The 11,006-nt window shown below is 53.1% G+C and overlaps 1 protein-coding gene across 1 annotated transcript; it reads right to left on the bottom strand.

Moving 5' to 3' along the window:
- Nucleotides 1–1,209: 1,209 nt before the first annotated feature.
- Nucleotides 1,210–10,156, bottom strand: LOC102454354 (uncharacterized). Its single transcript, XM_075915433.1, has 3 exons — nt 10,028–10,156; nt 7,171–7,284; nt 1,210–3,653 (listed from the first exon to the last, which is right to left on the bottom strand). Exons 2-3 carry the CDS (start codon nt 7,247–7,249, stop codon nt 2,785–2,787), a joined length of 948 nt encoding a protein of 315 aa, XP_075771548.1. The 5' UTR covers nt 7,250–7,284; nt 10,028–10,156; the 3' UTR covers nt 1,210–2,784.
- Between the last annotated feature and the right edge of the window lie 850 nt (nt 10,157–11,006).

Below are 11,006 nucleotides of genomic sequence, written 5' to 3'. Positions count from 1 at the left end.
AGGTCGTGAGTGAGAATAAGCTCTTTATTATTCAGCTAGAATTCCGTAGCTGCATCATCAAGTCAATCATTTTCTGTCCTGACAACCCCCGTTCAGTGCTGTTAGAGGAATTGGACGGTGTAGAATTCAGGGCAGATTTTTGCCTTTCATCAATAATTCTTAGGGACCATCTCCAAATTCTTATGCTTGTTAACACTGAGTCGTCTTCTATCTCTTCCTTTATTAAAAAAAAAAAAGCCTTAATGTCTTACTGTATACAATATACACTGCAATGGAAGATACACAGAAAAGCTGTTTAATATTCATCTCCTCCAAGCAGATGAGGCAACTCGCACTTCACTCTGAAGCAAGTGTTTACCTCCTTTATACAATCATTTCTACAAATACTTACATTTTTCATTAGTTTCTGTAGTGACTTGATCTTCTTGATGAACTATCTTCAGATTCAACGAGAAGACCAGTGGCACCTTCTAACGTAACAGTTATTGGAGCATAAGCTTCAGTGGGCAAAGACCCTCTTCGTCAGTCATGTCGGGCAGTACGCAGTCTTCCAGGGTGAACGTCAACTCAACTAGATCAGTGTTCCTCAATTAGGGGGACCATGGCATAGGTTTAAAGCGTTGCAAGTGCAGAGCCAGCACTAAGGGGCAGCAGGCAGGGCGATTGCCTTGAGTCACAAGAAGCTGAGTTACATGCTTCAGCCCCATGTGGCAGGTCTCTGCTTCAAGGGTACTACAGCTGGGAAAGGTTGTGAGCCACTGGATTAACACACAGCTCATAAATCCTGAGAGTAAGTCTTCACTGCAGTTAGCTTGGGTGAACAGTAGCTGGGCATCAGTGTATGCTCTAAATCCATGCTCAAGTTGAGTATCCTCACTGGTGGGTTGCTCCCCTGTATGTGTCACTAGGATGTCTTCATGGGCTTGTGCTACAGTAAATTCAGCCATGTTGACTTTTTCCTGGTGAATTGTGGGAGAACTCCTGGCCACACAGTGGAATTATGGGAAGGCACTGAAAGACTGCTAGCACTTGAGTGATTGAGCCTGCACCTTCATTGCAAAGTGGGTGTGCCCAAGTGAGAGGCTGTTGGCTGGGACAAAGCACAATTAACTTGTGTGAAAAGACTGTGTGGGAGATGGGAGGAGGACTAGGGGTAACACCTGGTAAGCGCTACCTCTGCAGCAAAGACAAGACTCCAAAAGCTGCATATCAGAGGAAAGAATTGGATTTATTTGCTCTACAAGGACCTTGTTGGAGACTGGCTCAGACTTTTAGTCTCAGGTTCATTCCTGCAGGCTGAGTGAAGCGGGTTCTTTTCTGGGCCTTTTCTCTGATATAATGGGGCCATAAAATTCATTTAGGCTTTAAAGAAACAACAGACAATTCCTATTCGATGCACATTAGGTCAAACAAGACATTCTCAGACAACTGAACACAGCTGCATCTCTCCTAAAATTATCAGGTTTCTTTATCAACAATAGAAAGGGGTACAATGTACAAAAAGGAAAAGGTTTCTCGCCGCTACCAAGACCACAGGGAACAAACTAGGGATGTAAAAGTTTAACTGATAAGCTGGTGCTTATCGGTTCTGGTTAACAGTTAAACACTGGTGGGCTGCTGGTAGGCCTCAGGGACCAGAGCTGGTGGGGCCAGGAGCCAGTGAACTTGGCAGCCTATGGGGGCCGGCGCAGTCAGAAGTCAGCAACCTGTGGGGACTGGTGTGGTTGGCGGAGCTCATTTAACCATGTAACCGACTATAAATTTTAATCGGTTACTCAGGCTGTCTACACTATACCTGGAAGGTTTTGTTTAAAGTATGCAACTCTGGCTACATAAAATATGTAGCTGGAGTCGACACATCTTAAACCGAGCTCGGCACCGTCTTCACAGAGAGAGGCCGACGGGAGCTTCCCTTCCGCCTGTGAGAAGTACCGGTGCTGACTGGAGCTGCCCTCAGCATTCAATTTGGTGGGTCTTAACTAGACCTGCTAAATCGAATGCCAGAACATCAATCTCCAGCGCTGCAAGTGAAAATGTGGCCACAGTTAATGGTTTAGAAGTTTTCTGCATCCCTAGAACAAACCCCACGTGTATCAAGTCTGGAAGGCTGTTCTGCTTTGGTCTGGTCTACTTTGTTGAGGGCCCTCTAAGCCAGTCACAGGCAATAGCTCGTGAAGGCAGAGTAACTGCTCTTCCACCAAGGAAGAGAAACTCTTTCCCTGTGTAAAGGTCCTACAGACGGACATTCATCTCATTCAAAGCTGGGAGGTTCATCGGCAGAAGAGCCCCAGGAATGCCTTTTGGCAGAGCTTGCAGATCCCCAGGGATTTTAATCCACTCACAGGGAACCAGGTATGGGAAACACGACAGCACTACAGGGCAAGGGAGAGATTCTGGCTGGGGAACACCACCGCTTGTCTGATTTCACTTCCTTTCCCTTTTTTTGAAAATGGAGGATTACACTTCCCCCTCTCAAACCTATTCTGTAGTGTGTCCTTTAATGAGCAGCACCAATCAGCAGGAGTTGGAAGGGAGGCATGATGTTTCCCCAGCGTGTGCGCACAAAAGAGAGTCTGAATTAGAACCCAAGGTAAAATGACGAGTGAGTTTTCCCCTGTTGACAAGCTGAGCCCACTGCAGTTCCTATAGGAAAGGCCTCTCAAATGGCCTTGGCAGTCCTTGCTCTTTAGGATCCACTCAGACAGGAAAAGGGGAATCTGTCGGCTGTCTGGATTGGTCCCATGCCCGAGCTCAGGGCCAGCTGGAATGAGCCCGGCCCCCAGCTCAGAAGAGGAGGCTGGAGCAGGCCACCTTGTTGCAGCAGGGGCAGGTATAGATCTTGTCCCCGATGTGCGTTCTCTGGTGCTGGACGAGCGTGGAGCTCCGCGTGAAGCTCTTCCCGCACTTGGTGCATTTGTAGGGCTTCTCGCCCGTGTGGGTTCGCTGATGGCTGAGGAGGGTGGAGTTGAGGCTGAAGCATTTGCCACAGTCGGGGCAGGGGTAGGGCCGCTCCCCCGTGTGGCTCCGCTGGTGCCTGGTCAGGGTGTAGCTGCGGCTGAAGCGTTCCCAGCACTGCGTACACTGGTAGGGCTTCTCCCCCGTGTGGGTCCGCTGGTGGGTCAGGAGATGGGAGTTCTGGTGGAAGCGCTTCCCGCACACACTGCACTGGTAGGGCTTCTCGCCCGTGTGGATCCGCTGGTGCGTGATGAGGTGGGAACTCTGGCTGAAGTGCTTCCCGCACTCGGTGCACCGGTAGGGCTTCTCGCCCGTGTGGGTTCGCTGGTGCTCCACGAGGGTCGAGCTGCGGCTGAAGCTCTTCCCGCACTCGTTGCAAATGGTTGGCTTCTCGCGCCGGTGAGTTCTCTGGTGTCTCACGAGATGGGACTTCCGGCCGAAGACCTTCCCGCACTCCAGACACGCGTTGGGCACCTCCCCTTTGCGGATTCTCTGCTGCTTCCCTGCAGCGCTCTCGGGGGGAGCCGACTTGCCCCGTCTCTTCCCCGCCGGCTTTGGCGGCTGCTTTTCCGAGCTCTGCTGACTCTGGGAAATGGCTGATTTGGATTTTCTTGATGCCTCGTGAGGCTCCACTTTCTCGGGCTCTTCCGGCTGAGGACTGTGGTCGTCGTCCTCACTCTCGCTGGCAATCTCGTCATCTGCTAGGAGAGAATGAGAGTAACCGACTGCCCTCAGGAAAAACCAACCCAGGGAAAAGGAAATAAACCCATGCTGATCAGGGTCCTTCCCAGTGGAGGGAAGGGGAGAGGGGCTGCCTTCAGCTGCCTGCTCGTCTGAGAGCCCAGAGACTGGAGGCGATGAGAGAGGAGTCAGACTCCTAGCAGGAATTGGGCAGGTTGGTGGAATGCAGCAGTCTGCCCTGAGGGCATGACAGCTGCTAATTATAGTAACGAAGTAGGAGTCCCCCGTGGCACCTTCAAGCAAGAGTGGGCAACATAAGGCCAGCAGACCAGATCTGGCCCCCAGCATTCCTGGATCCCTATTGGCTGGAATTGCTGCCAATAAGAGTAGCAGGGGGGTTGTGCCTGGGAGCAGCAGGGGACAAGGGGCCCTGAGTGTCCCCGCGGAACTGCACCTGGTAAGCTCCCCCCTTGGCCAGACCCCTCCCAACCTGCTCCTGCACCCTCTCCTGCCTAGACCCTATGCCCAAGCCCGCTCCTGCACATCTCCCATCCAGGCTGTTGCCAGAACGCAGAGCTGAATCATTTCCCCCAACTAGTCCCTGAGAGTAGCAAGCAACAGTCTTAAAAATTAGTCAATCTCTCTTATTTCAAACTATTAAGTGGGAGCTCTGATCATACTAGCCAGGCACCCCCAGCCTGATCAGGCACCCCCTTCCTGCCCCGATGCCCCTAGTCCCCAGCTCACTCCTGCATCTTCCCTCCCAGACCCTATCCCATGCCCGCTTCCCAGCAGAACCCCATATTTTGGGCCCTACCTCAGAGCCTGGGGTGCACAAAATCTACTAGCCCAGCCGCCCTAGGGCTCTGCAGCTGGTGTGTGAAGGGAATGAGAAGAGGGGTTTTTTTTTCTGCTTCTCAGGGGAGGCTACATCCATATGAGGGTTCTTCTGGTTTTTGTTTTGCTTCTCACTTCTGTATAACCCCTGACAGTGTGTGTGTTCTCCCCCCCCCCTTGTGGATCAGTGGCCTCCGACCCAAAAGATTTTCCACCCCTGCCTTGAAGACCAACAGATTTATTTGGGCATAAGCTTTCATGAGTGAAAGACATGGTCAGATGCATGTACGCAACCAAGTGGTTTTACCCACGATCGCCTCTCCCCTAGCTACGGCAGGTCTGGGGCTGTGCTGGGCCCAGCAGAGAGAGGCACCAATCCCCACTGTGGCTGGAGTGCCTTTGTGGTGCTTAATAGGCTGCTGTGCCACCGCAAAGCTCAGAGGGAACGTAGCTCGTTACTGAACCTTTTCTAATTTTTCAACATCCGCTCTGAAGTGTGGCTGCCGCTCCAGGAGACCCAGGAATGGTCTCAGCACTGCCACGCACACGGGCAGGAAACCCTTCCTATCCCTCACTGATATTCCCCCAATACCAGGATTGTCTTCACCCTCTTGGCTACGCCACGGTGCTAGGCGCTCTTGGTCGATTGTGTCGCTGAGAGGCGGGTTTGCTCATTCTTCTGGCTCTTCTCTAGACTTTCTCCTAGTTAACAGGCTTCCTGACCTGTGGGCACTGGAACAAACCTCGGTCCCGCCTGCGCCAAATACCCAGATAAAATAGCTTCCCGACAGCTGCTCAAGATGTCCTGGTGTGTGCATCCCAAGATCACGTTGGCCCATTTAGTCACAGCATTGCAGTGGGAGCGTGTGTTCAGCTGATTATCATCTGCTCTGGAGTCTCTGCTCCCTGGGGGGGGAGTGCCCTATGCTGTAAATGTGGCTTTACAGTCTTCGTTCCGAGCTGTCCACTTACATTTAGCTATATTAAAAGCCACCGTATTTTACCCAAGTCATCCTGTTCTTTGAAAATATTGTTATATGAGCAGACCTACCCCGGAGCCTTCAGGGGAGGGGGCTGGTGGTCTGGGAGGTGCAGGAGTCAGGACAGGGCCTCGGGGATGGGGGACAGTGCAGGATGCTGGGGGAAGTGTTGCAAGAGTGGGTGTTGGGGGTTGAGGAGGGACTCTGGATGGGGGTCCCATATGAAACATGCATCTCTACCCCCACCTCTCCCTCCACAGCTGCCAGGGGCCATTTCCCTCCTCTGGTCACCCCCCTGTGGCTGCCGGGGCATTTTCTCTTCTCTCGCAGCCCCCATCCATGGCTGCTGGGGCATTTTCTCCTCTATTTTCTCCCCCTGTCCTGGCACTGCAGCCAAGGGCCAGGAGGGGGGAAAGGGTTTCGGGCAGGGTGGCTATTTACCCAGTGTGCTGGCAGGCAAGATGGCGGACACTCCCCCAGTGGACACACTGCAGGATAGCTCTCCCCTGTGGGCTTGCTGCTCCCATTGCCCCTCTCAGTCGGGTGTCCTGCCGAACAGCAGCCCCGCCCTTTGCATGTTACGGAAAACAGTCCCTTTCATGGGGCTTCTGATTGTCCTGACACAACCAAAGCCTGATCTTGCTTCAAAGCTGCATACCAAATTTGGTGCCCCTCTCTCTTACTGTTAAGTTCTTGAACAAACGGACTCAGACAGAGGTACTCTAAAATAGATACGCTTTTTTCCAGTCAATATTAATAGATCACCGAGTTTGTCACTGAATTATCTGAATTACAAAGTGTTGGTCCTGCTGGTGTGAACATGTCTGTCAGCTGCTGTTCAATATCTTCCCTAGTTACTGCTAGAATATTAACAAAACATGTTGATGGTACTGTGAGCTTTCGTGGGCACAACCCACTTCCTCAGATGAACGGAGTTATCGAAGGTCCAGTTTCTAAATAAATAGGAGATAGGGAGAGGGGGCACGAACAGAAAAAGGGGGAAGAAATAGCTAGTGTCCATGCCACATGAAGCTGATGTGGCATGGACACACTAACTATGTCTCCTCTCTCCCCTTCCCCCATCCCTTTTTTATTTAGAAACCGGACCTTTAACGACTCCATTCATTTGAAGAAGTGGGTTGTGCCCGTGTTACCATTGACATGTTTTGTTAAGTCTCTAAGGTGCTGCAAGACTACTTGTTTTTCCAGTTACAGACTAACTCTGCTACCCCTCTGAAGCTGATAGAACATTGTCACTGTAAGAAGCGAATGTCTCCTTGTATTCCTTTCTAAATACGGAACAGAAATATTTATTGAATATGGCTGCCTTTTCTGTATCCTGATTCTTTATTATCAGATCTATGTTGTTTGTGGAATTTTGTTCCTTTACAGACACATTTTTCTATTCTCTTGGCTATAGATTTTTTCCACTGAACCCTTTAATTTCTCTTATCTGCATTTCCTATCTGGAAATTGACTCGTTGCCATCAATTTACCCATTTTCCTTTTGTTGTTTTACTTTTTTACAGCTGGTGTCATTTCCCTTCTTTGTCTGGATTTATTTATTTCATTTTTAACCCCTTCTAACCTTAGGGTCTATGAATCCGGTGAAATGAGACAGAACTGAGAGAGACTGCAGTGGCTCTGCTGGAATGCTATGCCAGCTCTATACTTGAGAAGGAGATGTCTTTTTCAGTTGGTTTAACTTATTCCTCACCTGTGTGGCTGTCTCTTGAGAGTTTCCTTTCCTTCAAGTCCTTGAAACTTGGGACCCACAGATCTTCCCATTTTGCCATTTGGATGCGCACCGCAGAGTCAGCAATTGCACTCGCTGCAAAGCAAAGAGGCCCATTCAGTGCTCCCCAAATAGATTTCAGTTGCAGGGGTCCATGTAGGTGGATGTTGATATGTATTTGCATGAATGGGGAAATGGATGCAGAAACTAGGAACTGCTAATCTGGATCAGAGCTAAGGTGTGTCTAGACCAGTTCCCTTTCCATGACAGTAGCCAGTGGAGAGATTTCAGACGATAGTGTAAGAACTCCACAGTAGCAGATAAAGGCCCCCAGCCTTTGAACAGGCCTCACAGAATCCTAGAAATGTAGGGCTAGAAGGCATTTCAAGGGCTCATTTAGTTCAGCCCAGCTCCTTTCCCCTGCAGGACCAAGTATACCTAGACCATCCTGACGCGCGTTTGTCCAGCCTTTTCTTAAAAACCAATACCAATACTTAACCATCCTTGTTGTTGGAGAGTTTTTCCTAATAGCCAACCAAAAACTTCCTTGATGCAGATTAAGCCAATTATGTCTTATCCTACTTTCAGAGGACATGGAGAACAATTGATCATCATCCTCTTTATATCAGCCCTTTTATATTTGATTTCTGGTGTTTCTACTGTCTGTTTTCCAAGACTAAACAATGCCCAGCTCTTTGTTAGCATTTCCTCATAGATCAGACTGATTAAAGGTTTAGACATTCTGTTGCTTTCCTTTAGATAATCTCCAATTCAAGTATGGTGCACGGAACGGGACACACTATTTCAACTGAGCAGAGCAACCTCCAATGTCTTACAACACTCCTGCTACTACGCTCCAAAATGAGATTAGCGGTTTTTGCCACGGCATCACCTGGGTGGCTCTTGTTCAGTTTATGATCCGCTACCATCTCCAGATCCTCTTCTGCAGTACTACCACCTAGCCAGATATTCCCCTTTTTGTATTGGTGCATTTGAATTCTCCTTCCTAAGTGTAACACTCTGCACTTGATTGAATTCTATCTTACTGATTTCCAACTCCAATTTGTCATGGTCATTTTGAATTCTAAGCCTGTCCTCCAATGTGCTTGCAGCCTTTCCCAGCTTGGTATTGCCTGAATTTTATAAGCACATTCTCCATTTCCTTATGCAAGTGTAAGCACTACGTTTAACCACTTAATCTGGATTTTACAGGCCTGGTACAGAGTCCAGTCAAAAGTAGGGCTGCTGAGTGACCTGCAGTGCGCTTGCTCAAGCTGCCACTCACCCAACAGTGGAAAATGCCCACGTGTCGGAGAGGACAACAGTAACTACAGCCAGGAAAGTAGGGGAAATTTTTCCCATAGCCAAGGATTGCTTGATGCACTGGGAAAATGTAAAGGACCCTGAGCCTGGTGGAGAAAAAAAACACTGCACGCATTGACTTAATATACAGAGATAAAAGGGCTACCCTGTGGTGGTGGAGGTTCAGTGCTCTTCCCGTTGAATTTTAGGTAAAACCACCAGAATTCCTGCACCCCAACTGCTGTGGAGATGGCCCAAAGGAATTCGCCTACAGGGGCTGTTTAAGAATCAATTTTGCCCGCTGCTTGTGCTGATACAGCAATGCCTGGTTGAGAGCTGCTCTTGCTTTATTTCTCTCTTGTCTAAAGAACTGTGGGTATGAGGAACTTCAACCCCTTCCTTGAGCTGATACCTGGAGGGATAAAGGACACCACACCTACTTCCTAAAGCCCACCTGGGAGAGGGAGGACCAGGTCTCAAGTTCACAAGGTCTTGCTCTCCAAGACGGACAACTAGACAGGCAGACTTGTCTGCAGGGGAGCAGTGCAGCCTTAAAGTGCTGGTCAAGATGGAATTAGATGCATCTCCACGGAAGGGAAGTGATGTCTTCAGAACCAGAAACTTTTAAGTGGGTGCTTTGAGGGAGCAGCCAGGTGCATTTACCCTGAAACTAACAATCTGGTCTGAGTGAAGAATGAAGCAAAACAAATGTTAGGGATGTGACAGACTAGTCAACTATTGGATAAGCATTGCTGGGAGGCCGGCTCCATGTGGCGCTGCTCCTTTGAAGCGCCGCGGGGAGCCCGGTGTCAGGCTGCATGCGGTGTTTCAAAGCGGCAGCGCTGCAGGGAGCCCGGTGTCAGCTGGAGTCCTGGGCTCCATGTGGTGCTTTTGCCCTATTGAATAGTCGATAGGAAATGCAGCAACTAGTCGATTAGTCACTGGCTATTTAACATCCTTAACGAACCCCCCCCCCCCCAGCCTTCTTGATGCATCTCGTTAGTGCGGCGTCTCTGCGACGGGACCTGGTGCTGTTCTCCGTGTGCCCGCGGGGCTGGCTGGACCTTGGGGGGCTTCTGGCCCCCCCCGCACGTTTTTATGTGTCCAGCTCGTTCTCGCGCACCTCCCGGCCGGATACAAGTGCGTTCGCCGCCTCCTCGCCCCCCCCCCCCCGGACCCCCCCAGGCTGGACCCGCTCACTGGGCGGGGGGGGCGGGACCCGACTAGCCCCCCCCCGGGATCCCCCCGGGCTGTAAGCGACTGGGCCCGCTCACTGGGGGGGGGGACCCGACTAGCCCCCCCCGCTGCAATGGGGGGGCCGGAAGCGGCTTAGAGGCTGCCCCCCCCCAGCACCGCCTCGGGGGGTTTCTTCCCTCGCGGGCCCCCCCCCCCCCGCTCCCTGGACGGCTCCCTGCGGGGGAGGGTGGCGGGGGGGGAGGGGCAGGGCCGCGACATTCTCTCCCCCCCCCCCGCAGGCCGCCAGCGCGCGCTCCCTCACAGCCCCCCCCCCCGCGCCGCTAGCCCCGCCCCCACTCACCGCGCGGGCAGGCGGCCTGAGGGGACGGTCCCGGCAGCGGCCCGGCGCAGCGGCTTCCGGCGCAGGCCGGAAGTGCCCCGAGCGGGGGAGGGGGCAGGGGCCCGCGCCACGGCCGCTCTGGCACGTGGCCGCCGGCCGCGCTCGATGGTGTTAACCCTTCCCGCGCCGCGCGCCCAGCGCTGGGAGGGGGCGGGGCTAGGCGGGAGGGGGAGCGTTCCAAGGGGGGGCGTGATGGGGGGACATTCCAGGGGGGAGCGTTCCAAGGGGGGGCGTGATGGGGGGACATTCCAGGGGGAGGGTGTTCCAAGGGGGGGGGCGTGATGGGGGGACATTCCGGGGGGAGGGTGTTCCAAGGGGGGGGGCGTGATGGGGGGACATTCCAGGGGGAGGGTGTTCCAAGGGGGGGGGCGTGATGGGGGGACATTCCAGGGGGAGGGTGTTCCAAGGGGGGGGGCGTGATGGGGGGACATTCCGGGGGGAGGGTGTTCCAAGGGGGGGGGCGTGATGGGGGGACATTCCGGGGGGAGGGTGTTCCAAGGGGGGGGCGTGATGGGGGGACATTCCGGGGGGAGGGTGTTCCAAGGGGGGGGGCGTGATGGGGGGACATTCCGGGGGGAGGGTGTTCCAAGGGGGGGGGCGTGATGGGGGGACATTCCAGGGGGAGGGTGTTCCAAGGGGGGGGCGTGATGGGGGGACATTCCAGGGGGAGGGTGTTCCAAGGGGGGGGGCGTGATGGGGGGACATTCCGGGGGGAGGGTGTTCCAAGGGGGGGGCGTGATGGGGGGACATTCCAGGGGGAGGGTGTTCCAAGGGGGGGGGCGTGATGGGGGGACATTCCAGGGGGAGGGTGTTCCAAGGGGGGGGGCGTGATGGGGGGACATTCCGGGGGGAGGGTGTTCCAAGGGGGGGGGCGTGATGGGGGGACATTCCGGGGGGAGGGTGTTCCAAGGGGGGGGGCGTGATGGGGGGACATTCCGGG

The sequence above is a fragment of the Pelodiscus sinensis genome, unplaced genomic scaffold, assembly GCF_049634645.1.
Source record: "Pelodiscus sinensis isolate JC-2024 unplaced genomic scaffold, ASM4963464v1 ctg34, whole genome shotgun sequence".
Taxonomy (NCBI): Eukaryota; Metazoa; Chordata; order Testudines; family Trionychidae; genus Pelodiscus; species Pelodiscus sinensis.
This window is presented reverse-complemented; position numbering and strand designations above follow the sequence as displayed.

Excerpts from the sequence above, each read along its gene's own strand:
- LOC102454354 (XM_075915433.1), bottom strand. The coding sequence starts at position 7,249 with ATGGCAAAATGGGAAGATCTGTGGGTCCCAAGTTTCAAGGACTTGAAG. Across the intron at positions 3,654-7,170 it reads CTCAAGAGACAGCCACACAG|ATGACGAGATTGCCAGCGAG; the intron begins GTGAGGAATAAG and ends CTCTCCTAGCAG.